The sequence below is a fragment of the Etheostoma spectabile genome, chromosome 10 (genome assembly GCF_008692095.1).
Source record: "Etheostoma spectabile isolate EspeVRDwgs_2016 chromosome 10, UIUC_Espe_1.0, whole genome shotgun sequence".
NCBI classification, from domain to species: domain Eukaryota; kingdom Metazoa; phylum Chordata; class Actinopteri; order Perciformes; family Percidae; genus Etheostoma; species Etheostoma spectabile.
In genome coordinates, this window is record NC_045742.1 from 13,991,936 (window position 1) to 14,004,689 (window position 12,754).

A 12,754-nucleotide genomic window follows, 5' to 3' on the forward strand; every position below is an offset into this window, starting at 1 on the left:
CACAGAGGAAAGACGGGAAGGAGGGAAACATAAAAACACAACAGTAAGAGTGATGTCTGTCTGCAGCTTACAAATAATACATCCAGAAACAGACATACACAAAATCACACACAGACATAAGGGACCAAACACATGCGCAAATAAACAATTTCTGTCTTTTTGATTGGGCAGAAAATAATAAATACACTTGGCTGATCTTAAAAACTGACTTTAGGAATTCACCTTAGTATTGATTTTTAAAGGTGAATGAGTCCCAACATGAGGAGCTGCAAACAGTGAGGGATCACATCCATTCATGCTTCACCAGCATTTCCTGCTTCTTGTTACCTCACCCTGGGTTGAAGGTTGCCACCAGCCCCGTTTTTAAGGGACAACTTAATGGTAAGATCCCTGTTTTCCATGCTATTTACTGTGTTTGAGGTTAGTATTTAGCAGAATGCCTAATATACTGAGAGCTGTCCTGAGTTTTGGTATATTTATTTTGTCAGTGGTTGCCCCGGAGTTCAAAGAGGAGCTGAAGAGCCTGATCCCCAAACTGCTGCATCCCAATCGTCTGGCTGAGAAAGAAATAAATGGAAACAAAGTCACTTGCCGGGGCCTGCTTGAGTTCTTCAAGGTAACATCTTCATCTGAGTTTTCCTGCTAAACCCCAAACTGTTATTTATTTATTTTTTTACATCTAATATTGGAATTTTTGGTTTACCAGGCTTACATCAAGATTTACCAGGGAGAAGACTTGCCACAGCCAAAGACTATGCTCATGGTATGTGCAGCATTAACATACATTTAAATGAGCCACAATGTTTTACTGTTAACTAGGGGCATGGATCATTTTGTTTTTCACTCCAATATATTAAACGTATGCCTTTTTTTTTCTCGCCAGGCTACAGCAGAGGCCAATAACCTGGCAGCCGTGGCAACAGCCAAAGATCAGTATCACAAGAACATGGAGAAGGTGGGTTCACTTACATGTGAAAGACAGTGCTACACCTCTTCACTCTGTCTTTATCATTGTTGGCATCGTGGGACATGGAAACACCATAAGAGTGGTATTTTCATTTAATCCCGCCTGCAAACGTTCCTTCTTACATTTCTTTTGTTTTTGTTTTTGTTTTCCTCCTGAAGGTGTGTGGGGGAGACTTGCCCTACGTGGCTCCCGACTCTCTGGAGGAAAAGCACCACTTCTACAGCCGAGAGGCTCTTCACAACTTCTCTTCGACCAAGAAGATGGGCGGACAAGAATTCTGTCACCGTTACCAAGCACAGCTGGAAAAGGAGCTGGAGGAAATGTGGCATTCCCTCAGCAAGCACAATGCGGTAAGAGACCACTACATAAACACGATGTAACCTTTGTGCTGGTTTGACATTGAAATAAACATCTGGATCTTACAAAAAGACACTTGGTACATTCTCCAATTGTGTAGAGTTAGTAAAACATTGACGTTGTTAATTCCCACTTCAAAATTATTCTGATTGTAGTATATTATTATTACTGTGTATGGCAGTGATATTATTTATAAATCATCTCTTTTTCTCTTTGCTATAAAAGTCAAAAAATCTCTTCAGTGCATTCCGGACACCTGCAGTGCTGTTTGTCCTGGTGTGCTTCCTCTACGTGCTGTCAGGTGTGTTGCTCTTCGTTGGCCTGGCTACCTTCGCCTTGGTGTGTGACTGTACACTGGGTGTGGTTATGATGTCGATGCTGACGTGGGCTTTCATCCGCTACTCTGGTCGGTACCGAACTGTAGGAGGAGCTATCGACCAGGCCGCAGGTGTTGTCCTAGAGCAGGTAAGAATACGCAGGCTGATTTGTCTGTATGGCTTTAAGTTATGTCTTTATAGCCTTTTCTTAATACCAGTACCAATAAAAGTTACTATGGGGAGCAATTGATGTTAGCGAGAGCAAATATGGCATCCAGCAATCTCACAGTAAGAAAAATTAGTAGATATCTATCTTTTGACTCACCTGCCAAAAAACTGGTAATATAAAACAACATAAACAATTTAATATGTAAAGAAAAAGTTACATTTCAGTGCTAATTTAGAGTCATGTACTGTAGGACACAAACTGGATATGAGCAAAATAAATTAAACAATTAAATTATATTCACGACTTGAAAGCTGTAACAACTTGAAAAACGCATGGAAAGGAGGGGGTTTCCTAAACTGTTAGATCATCTGACAAGCCCTTTTGTTGGAGTGTACTGGGTAGCATACTTATCATCCCATAAGAGTCAGCCTGCTAGATGCTTGTCAATGTTCACCAGCTATTTGCTAACTTTGTTTGTCTTCTTCTTGGTGCTGAAAAGGATACATACAGTACAGCATACAGTGGGTTTATCAGAGCTTGTTTCCTTCTTGAAACAAGGTCAGTAGGAGTGGTGAGACTAACCACGCACAGTAAATGTGTATAAAAAAAACAATGGGCTAATAGAGGAAAAGAATGTATCTCTGCAGAGTTGGATGACATATCTGTGGTTTCTAAAAGAAAATTTTATATCAACATCAAAGTCTCTCTCCTTTCTCTTGCTGCAAAGCGTAAAAATATTTTTGATGACTCATCTTGAACTTAATCAACTTGTGATTTGAGGCGACAAACCAAGCCTGCCCATTGTATCAAACCACAGCTTGTGTGGGTAGCTAGCAGAGCGATAGCACAGCAGGAGGTGTATGTTTGGATTTGAGCTTTTATTCCTGTGAAAAACACAGAATGTGGTTAAATTATATTAAGGCTTGAAGCTCTGCATAATTAATATCATGCTGCTGTGAGTGACAGGTGGGCCGCCGTCACAGAAGGAGAGCATAGACTGCTGCACACTCTGAGCTTCATTTTGGCTCCTCCAAAACCTACGGGTGGCATCAGGGAGACTATGTTCAGATTTTAGACAGTCTCTGGTGAAGGCTAAGAGTTCTTTACAGCTCCACTTCGAGTTGCCATTTTCTTTTAGCCACACCCTTGTTGACTGATCCAATCACATGTTAATGTTTAATAATTTAAATCCCTCAAGTAACTTAACCCCCACCACATATTCTGTTGCACACAGAATTTGTTTCACTGTGACTTAAACTATTGCATCCCCTTTTACAAGAGATTTATTTTAAATTATATGTAGACATTTATTTTTTTAATGTTTTTATGTATTTGATAGGGACAAAGCACGTTAATGATCATCAGTATAAAATACAAGATGTTTAAATACCGGAGTTAGATTGCTAGTTTACATCCTTAGTTCCTAGGCAGGTAACAAAATAAAAAAAACATTACAAGTAACAATATAAAGATACAAGTATAGAATACACAAGTAGAAGAGGACATAGCATGCAACATGTCAAGATAAAAATGTTAATGTAATTAGGTAACAGACACAAGTATAAGCTGGATCAAACATCAACATCACAACTGGAAGTCAGTGACTGTTGCAAGAAACACGACACAGTATGCCATCACATTCATTGTTTTCCCTTTTTTCCTCTCTTCTTTTCTCAGGCCACCGTGGTGTTGAACAAGTCGAGAGGCACAGGCACAAGTAGCCTGAAGAAATCCAGTTAGAGGACCTCTGGACCTTCATAATCTGAATGCAATGCTACACAACACAAGCACACATTCCGCACTAAAGCCTTATCATGCCACCCATTGGAACAAACATGCAGCTCAACCACATCGGCACAGGGTACAAACATGATGCCAATTCACCAGCATCTTTATAATGCACATTACTCTGCCTATTCAAGTCCAGGCTTCTATAAAGGTGACTGGATTCACTGGTGGCAATTGCAGGGAGTTAAACCATCCAAATCCCTCCCATTGACACTTCATGTCTTGAATTGACACTGCCATCATTTTACAAGTTTACAATTGGTCTTAATAGACAAGTCGATGTTTACCTTTAAACTTATTAAATACACTTTCTTGGTTGTATATTGTTCAAACTTGGGTAGTCAGGGTGATTTTCAAACAGAGCTTTTGCGGTATATCTCATTACCATAAAAAAGTGCTGGCTTTAAAGCTTATACATTTATACATATTTTTTTGTGGCTATATTTTTTTTACTTTGTGGCCTTAAAAACAATATAATACATTCAATTTATACAGCGCTTTTCCAGGTCAAAGTTGCATTACATAGCAGAGTAAAAGAAGAAATTCCATATGCACTTTCTATATAGCACAGTAGATTTTGGAAGCCGCATGTAATGGGAGTTCAGTTGAATCTCATTTGCCGTTTATTCCTTGATGGAAGCGCGTTATACTTTGTAGATTTTGATACTAGACTCTTCTAGGGAAATTATATATTGGAAGTTATATACTGCAACATTTTCCAAATCCAAAGATAAGACACTATTGGAATACTTAAAGCTGCATATTTAAAAACGCACAACATAAAACGCACAACATAACAGTAAAATTAGCGACCAGTCAGCCAAAGAGTTAGCTTTAAATATTTGAATTATACGTTGACCTTGTACTCAGTGAGAAAACACTATGCCACTCAAACATCGCGAGTGTAAAACATGAATGGAATAAATAAGCAGGGTGTTAAAACAGACAGACAGAAAACACAATAAGCATTATAAAATTTGACTGAGTGGCTGTTTGTACACAGCTCAATATTCAGAAGATTGCAGCACTTGGATAGATTATGATCTTATTAAACATTCTTAACGTGTAGTCATGTTTGCACCTCAGAAACTAATTCCTGATGTAATGCTTTTAGCGACTACTCGTAGCCTTTGCTCTCAGCTCCACTGTAAGTCAACACTGTGACACATCATTGTGATGTATTGTTCACATTGGTGACCTGGCTGCAGCTAAAATGGATATTTCAACTACGGTATTTACGTTTTAAAATAATCACTATATGGGACTATTGATCCAGCTTGAAACCATTGTATGCTTAGGTCAGAGCTTTGAGGTTTTACCTGCAGCCATTTAACCAATCAGCTGTATTTTTCCAAAATTAGTCATACAGGGAATTAAAAGAGTTGACAACTCAGTGGATTTATAAGGTTTTAGTTTTCCTTTGTGGGGCCAAGCAGGACTTCTCAGGCTAACTCAGAATGAATCAGGCATTGGATTAAAGGACTGATTATTTGCAACTTTGCCTTACATCTTTGAATTTAAGAGGCAAATTCTTTCAGAAACATTGGATTGGAGAAGTTGAATGGCAAGAATTCAGTATTATAAAATATGCCTTTAAAATACCATTAGATTGTGTGGCCTGAGAACAAAAATAGGATAATATAGTCTGTCGTGTTTTTGCATTGTGCACTTCGGCAACTAGCCATATAATTGAGTTTGAGCACAAGACAGAGTGGACACACAAAAAGCTGATAAACAGCGCTTTCCTTTCACAGGTCAAGGTACAAGTCGTAAGAATACAAGGCCAAAAATGAAACGTGAAAATATGTAGGATGAGAGACTTTCTCAATCCATGATTTTTGACCATCATTTTGCACATTTGATGTCTGTTCCAAATGTTTGACAAGCACTTTCTATTGCACTCCCCCTCCTCTTTAGTGCTTTTTGCACACAGCTCATTCCAAGGTGAATAAAGGCATGCAATGTTCTAGCTACGGCTAATATAATCATCTCTTGTGGGGGGGGGTAAGGTGGCCTTGACTTGAGAAATGCTGTTTTCAAAAAAAATAAACGAAGCTTGAAACTGTTATGTGCCTTTCCAATACATTCCTCTAACTGTTTTTATAAAAAAAAAAAAAAAAGAAGAAGAAGTGGCGCCAAGGATTAAAAAAACAAGAGGATATAGGATCTTTTGAGGTCTACCACACAGATCCACCAGCAGGTTCCCTTTTAGAAACACTTGCTGTGTGGCAAAGCAGTGATAAAAAACACATTATTTCTGATTTCTCTCATATTTTACACAATTTTTACTTATTTCAGGCTTTTATTTCATTTAGAAGTTTTTAATTTCATATAATTGTGCAGCCACAAAATGTTCTGTTTCAGAATTGTATTTGAATATTTGACTCAGATTAGATTAAATTTCATTGTCATTGCAGTATAAATTTGATGCAACAAAATGCATTTTAGTATCTAACCAGATGTTGTAAACAGTAGCATAGTGCTTATAGATATTATAAATATGAATGATTGTACCAAATTAACAAACTAATATGGAATATGAATGGTATGATGTAATATCACTATGATTTATACCATTTAAACAATATGTATTATGACACTGAGTAAATGTACGTAGCTATGTCCAGTAATCTAACACTACATACATAATGTGATACTGCCTACTGTAACTGTATGCACATGTTCATACTGTGTATATACAGTATCTTAGCATATCCATACAGAACCATTGATGTTTATTCTATTTATTATAGTTTACTCTTTACTGCTTTTTGCACTTTTGGTTAGAAGCTAAACTGCATTTTGTTGTCTCAGTACTTTTACTCTGTAATGATAATAAAGTTGAATCTAATTTATGTACAGTATATTGTGTGAAACTACTGTCTGATATGTGCAGTATAAACAACCAGCTAAAGACAAGAAGCTAACACCACAACGTCTTATATTCTGTCAGCTAAGATGGAAAGCTATTTTGTAAATGTAGAAGTTATACTAGTATTGATGCTATTGGCAACCCATGACATTGTTTTAGTTTTTTTGAATTAGTGGATTTTTTTTTGTTTTGTTTGTCCACTTAATGAATGTGGGTCATATTTGACAGGCTTTGTGTTTACAACCACAGCGCCCCTAAGCTACAGCCCACATGTCCCACAACAAAAGAACAGCTCTGCCTCAGTATGGATTGACCTCAGTTGTGTTATTATAGCGTTTATGTTGGGTATTAAGCGTCCTGCTTGATGTGTCATCATTACCGTCCCTCATCTTCCGCCCCTCGCGTCCCACTGCCGCTGCCTCTCATCCTCACACTGACCCTCTCTGTGTGTGTCTGTCTCTCTCCCCTTCAACGCGACGCCGTGTACAAAAATCTGCTACAGCGAAATTTCGTGTCCCTTGTTTCCTTATATGGTGATCAGCGTCGCGGCCCGACCCTCCTCGTGCTGTGAGCGAGGCGCGTGCACTGACCGCCGCCGCTCACCGTTCGCTTCCATATTTGGAAGTGAGTCCAACAAAAACCGTACGGAGGGGGAGGGGAGAGAGGAGGGCATGGATGACGGAGAATTTCCTCCCATCCTGAAAACCGCTTTGCGCCTGGCTGCCAGCTGAATGTCGCTAACAGCAACACACATTAGCTTTACTTATTAATCGCTCCTCCCGCCATTGGTGTAAAATTAATAGCACGTATCGAATCCTGAAATTACAGTGGTAGTCATAATGCGTGCTACATTCATGTTTGTTTTTAAATAGGTTACAATACAAAACAAATGAATGGTATAACTGCATTAAAAGCTTAAAAGGTGTTGTCGACCACCAGTGGCTTTCATCATAATCTTCGTCGTAACTGAATTGTGATAAAAGCACAAACTGAGCTCTATTTGATCCTTTCATAATTGTGTACTTCGGATACATAGGGATTTGTCGGTTTATTCAAATACTACAAAACACAAATTCCCATAATGCTCTTCGCCACCCATTTGGTAGGCTACGTTTGATCTGCTCACCTTTGCAGGCCGCCCCAGCCAAACAAATTACAAATATTTGTAAAATATCAAAGGGAAGGCAAGATGAAAATATAAAAAAATAGTACAGGTAAGACGTAAAATATTGTTTACCTCAAACGGTTGCCAACTAGTGTCACGTTTAACAACAGTAGTCAATACGTTCAAATGTAGGCCTACCTGGGAAGATTTTATTGTTTTGTTGTATCCGTTTAATTTCTGCATATTCAATATTGAACTGAAGCTGTTTAATAATTAGATTAGATTCGCATCACTCTGTGTTATTACAAGTGACAAAACACATAAGTCAATGGTTAACACAAAGCAGCAAATAAAACTGCCGGACAGTCATGTTTAATAGACATGCGCTCCCGCTCGTGCACCATGCTAGAGTCAGGGACGCGCTTGTGGGCGCGTTCACGTTGTGTATCCAGTGTGTGAGCGAGAGACCCACAATTCATCATCACAGTCCATTCAATTTGTACTCAGACGCTGACCCATTCAGAGCTCCAGCTATGGTAGGTTTAACATCGTTTGTATGTATTCTTGCTGGTTTAACAGCCGAATATAGACCCAATTTTAAGATATGGGGAAGTTTGTGTTCAATTTGTGTTTATTTTATAGATGATCGTTCGTTTTAGCATCAAACGTAGCAAGCCGGCTCGGTGCCGCAGGAGCCGCTGTTAGCACCGGGGCTAACGAGAACTGGACAGCTAACAAAGCTTTCATACAGCGGCGAGGGATGTGCCGTGCGGTAGTTTTTAATAGCTAGATCTTGATAATAGTCCAGAAAAACCACTGACACTCCCAAACAACTGGCGCCATTTCGTTCATCTCGCCGTGTTTCGCCGACAAGAAATCATTGTCTGTGTTAACATGCACACCGCTGTCGTGACGCTGTTCACGGTGTTTTCACTGCGTCATGTTTCCGTTATTTCTCCTCTGCAAGTCGATGCTTATACATAATAACAGCAGCGCTGGCAGGTGCAGCAGCAGCCTCGGGCTAACCTGGCTAACGGTATTGTTAGCTGAGCTAGCTAGCTAGCTAGCTAACGTTGCGTTAGCACAGGCAGAACATGACACCCATTATGGCGCTTGCTGTGATTTTTTTGTTCTTTGTCTGTACACGGCTCCTTCGCCGGTAGTATGTTAGACGCTGGTTGTCTAACGTTACGTGCTCAAAATCAGGTCACAATTCACCCTCAGTGATACTTTATAGGTTTATGGCCGAGTTGCGCTGTGCCACTAAATGTGTGAATTGACCACCGAACAGTCAGTGTTTGAGCAGAGCTTTGCCTTATATAGCAAGCTAGCGCACACACGTGCGTGTGCTGCATTCATGGCCCCACCCTGAATTTGGTGCAAAGACCATTTTGTTTGGTGCTGGATTATAGCGTGAACGGATCTGCAATTTTATTTACTGCCATTTCCTTGTTGCAATTTTGCCATGTACATTTATTGGGATGTAGTTAATATTTACCGTAATTGTCACCATTATGTAACGCCAGTTTTGCAGTGTTGGATCCACTAGCTGAAGCTAACGGGCCGCTGCCTCTGGATCGCCATGGTCGGTACTGCGCATCTTCTTTTAGTTGCGCATCAAATTTGTACAACAGTTTGTACACACTGCACGCCCGTCACGCCATTCAACTCTTCTACCAAGAGGGAATAATTGACGTATTTATTTATTCATTCATACATATATAGTCATCAGTCATTTATTTATTGTACAATACAAAACATAAAATGTATGGTATCGTGAAATATATATTGAGTTATACAGCAGTAGAATAAGGGCCTGCTGCACACTTTACCTTCTGCAGTGTTTTAATTTTTTAATCCAAACCTGCTGTCTGCTAGTGAAATTGACTCATATGAGGCCTGTAATTTTAACTGTTACTGCGTGTAACAAGGAATCCAAGACTTGGATTGTGAGTAGATTTTATATTGAGTGACTTGAACCTTGACTTCTGTAAAGAAACGTTTCCCTGGTTACGATTAGATAAGGTTAGAGCCTAGTGATCACCATGGTGATATTGGCTTGCTGCTAGAATAAAAATATAAACAGAATATAAACACGTGAAGAACTGCCAAAGCATAACATTTCACTTAACAGATCATGTTTTTGCACAGAAAAAGGAGGTGTGCAAATCATATGATCATAATAATTTATCAGCATCACCATGGAGGAAGAATGCGGTGTGTCATGTGATGTCTTGTGTGCGAAGAGTGGGCCTATGCACATTTGTAAACCTCAGCACGTATTTTGGAGACATTTTTCCCATGTTCCTTACAGTTATAACAAAGTACAATTATTTTATGGATGGATGGGGATTAAGGAAGTGAGTATGGTTGTTGCTGGTTAATTATTACACTAAAATTCACTGTTATCTCTCAAACATGTCTTTTACGCCCTGAGCAAACATACAGTGCCTGCCTTTGCTGCTTTGCAGTCGGGTTCCTTTTCCGTCTTTCCTGCACCGTTATTTCCTTTTTCATTGTCTTTTTTCCATTGACACGTTGCTGGTAGATAGCAGTTCTCTTCTCATGAGGCTGCATTTTCCTGTGATGGAGTGCCCTAAACAAAGTCAGAAGATCTGATTGAGTGAGTTATGGAGCAGCTGGGACTCTGCAATGTGACTTGTATTCTATATTTCTACAAAAGCCCCATTGTTTGGGACTGAACCCTGCCCTTATATGCTTAATTACTGACCACACCCACATGGTCATCTTTCTGGTAGAGATACATGGCTGCTCCTTCTGAAAGAAGGTAATGTTTTAAATCACTGCTCACTGACACTTGAAACACAACTGTTAGCTGGACGAGATGGACTTTGACCTGCATTACTAGCCACCTATTTTATTTGTTCCTCAGTATTCCTACAGTCTGACCTTATACATAATACATGGAATCAAAAGGCTGTACTGACTGAATCACCAGGGTGGATTTCATTTGGACTAACTGTGCTGATAATTAGATCATTTTCAGATTACATTACACAACTTAACTCTCCACCACCATGGCTAGCATGGTTGTCACTGCCACACCTTTGCATTTCAATCCTCCTTATCAGTGAGCCTGGTGAGGAACATTCCGTGTGCGTGTGTGTGTGTGTGTGTGTGCGCGTGTGTGTGTGTCACATGCTGTCCTCTCAGGCCTTTCTTCAGCCTTATGTCTATTTACTGTGCTGAAGTCTACATTTCTGGCCTGTTAACACAATGGAAAAACGATCACTGTGGAGGTCTAAAACAAACTTTAGTCTGTAAATTATTTTGTAGATTAATTGTTTTGGTCAATGTGTCCCAATTTCCCAGAGCCAAAGTAGAGATATTCAAACACCTTGTTTTGTCCGACCAGCCATTCAAAACCTCAATATATTTAGTTTAATATTACAGCAAATGTTCACATTTGAAAATCTGAAACCAGCGAGTTTGTAATTTGTTTTTGTTTTTAGAAAGTGACTTGAGGATCAAATGGTTATTGATGTGGACCTTTTGTATTAGCGTCCATTAACGTCATATTTACATCATATTTTCCCAAAATCAATTCAGGGATTTGAATACGTTTGACATTATAGGAATGAATTTTCTCCTTTTGTGTAAAACTTGATTGAATTCAATTATATTTTATTTTGTGAAACCTGTGAATAACTATTCTGGGGGGTGTACTGTACTAAAAGGAAGTTTTGCTTGCTCTTGGTAGGAATCGTTGGATTTCTGTCAGTAACATCACAGAGTCCTATCTAGACCTGTTCTTATGAAAAGCGCAATGAGAGTTGTTGTGATTTAGCGCTACATAAATAAAATTGAATTAACAAAAATCTGGAAGAAATTACCCTTTACTGTGGCATCATTATCGGTTTAAAAAAGAAAAATCTGGGCAGTTGCAGAAATAGCAGAGGCATGTTAAACTGTAAATACATTTAACTATTGAGTCAACAAATTGTTCTCTCCCCAGGCCTCCGGTGTGAAAGTCACAGATGAAGTTATCGCGGTCTTCAACGACATGAAGGTGCGTAAGGCTCAGGCGAACGAGGATGAGAAGAGGAAGAGGAAGAAGGCCATTCTGTTCTGCATGAGCAAGGACCTCAAGAACATTGTTCTGGATGATGGCAAAGAGATCCTGCTGGGTGACTTGGGAACCACCGTCCAGGACCCATACCAGCACTTTGTGAAGATGCTGCCCCCAGATGACTGCCGCTACGCCCTGTATGACGCCACCTATGAGACCAAAGAAACAAAGAAGGAGGACCTGGTCTTCATCTTCTGGTGAGGGCTGTCATTATGAGACACTACATGGTTGAGTTGACATCATTAAGATAACATTTGGCTTTAATAATGTTTCTCCCCAACTTGCAGGGCTCCAGAAAGTGCCCCCTTAAAGAGCAAGATGATCTATGCCAGCTCAAAAGATGCTATCAAGAGAAAGTTTGAAGGTAAATAGCAGTATGTGTGTGTGTATATAACTTTTGGTATTGTTGGACTCAGAAGACATCTCTCTGTGTTTTTAAGCTTACTTGATGGCCAAACTTGGTTTAATAAAAGATTTTTTTTGTGTGTGTGTTATCAAAATAATAGTAATTCTGACATTTTTTAAACATGTTTTTATTTCAGGTATTAAGCACGAGTGGCAGGTGAATGGTTTGGAAGACCTCAAAGATCGGCACACCCTGGCAGAAAAACTCGGCGGCTCGTCAGTAGTCAGCCTGGAAGGAGCCCCTATATAAATATTGCCCTCCCCCCTTCCCCCCTCCTCTCTGGCTTGGATGGAGGCATTTCAGACACATCTGTTGGGTTTAGTGTTCATTCCAGTGTGGTTTGGAGAAGGGCAAAAGCAGAACCAGCACCATTTGCAGGACTCTCGGGGTGAGATATTGTGGGTGGGTTTGGGGTCAAGTGACAGTTTAAAAAAAAAAAAAAATTCCACTAATGCAGACTGTCATTCCAGTTCACGCAACATAAAGAATATGAACAAAACACACAAAGGAAAAACATTAAGATACGAGGAAGGATGATGTTAAAACTAAAATACACATATTGTTCATGTTTAAGACAGGGTTGTGTTCTTTTGGGTTCCATTTGTATGATTGCAGAGAAAGGGACAGAAAATAGCCTTAGTGTTCCAACCATTGAATCCTGACAAATCTTCTTTTTTTTTTTC

At 39.5% G+C, this 12,754-nt stretch overlaps 2 protein-coding genes across 3 annotated transcripts in view; both read left to right on the forward strand.

Annotated features, from left to right (window-relative positions):
* The window catches only part of atl3 (atlastin 3), a 9,303-nt gene extending 5,156 nt beyond the window's left edge, over positions 1-4,147 (forward strand). For both annotated transcript variants that reach the window (XM_032527262.1, XM_032527263.1), the window contains exons 8-14: positions 243-381; positions 489-616; positions 707-763; positions 884-955; positions 1,126-1,317; positions 1,550-1,789; positions 3,488-4,147. In XM_032527262.1, coding sequence (XP_032383153.1) covers positions 243-381; positions 489-616; positions 707-763; positions 884-955; positions 1,126-1,317; positions 1,550-1,789; positions 3,488-3,550 — 891 coding nt within the window. In that variant the 3' untranslated portion in view covers positions 3,551-4,147. The remainder of the gene's footprint in view (positions 1-242; positions 382-488; positions 617-706; positions 764-883; positions 956-1,125; positions 1,318-1,549; positions 1,790-3,487) is intronic.
* Positions 4,148-7,901: 3,754 nt separating this feature from the next.
* Positions 7,902-12,585, forward strand: cfl1 (cofilin 1). Its single transcript, XM_032527270.1, has 4 exons — positions 7,902-8,111; positions 11,552-11,862; positions 11,953-12,029; positions 12,208-12,585. Exons 1-4 carry the CDS (start codon positions 7,944-7,946, stop codon positions 12,318-12,320), a joined length of 669 nt encoding a protein of 222 aa, XP_032383161.1. The 5' UTR covers positions 7,902-7,943; the 3' UTR covers positions 12,321-12,585.
* The last annotated feature ends 169 nt before the right edge of the window (positions 12,586-12,754 follow it).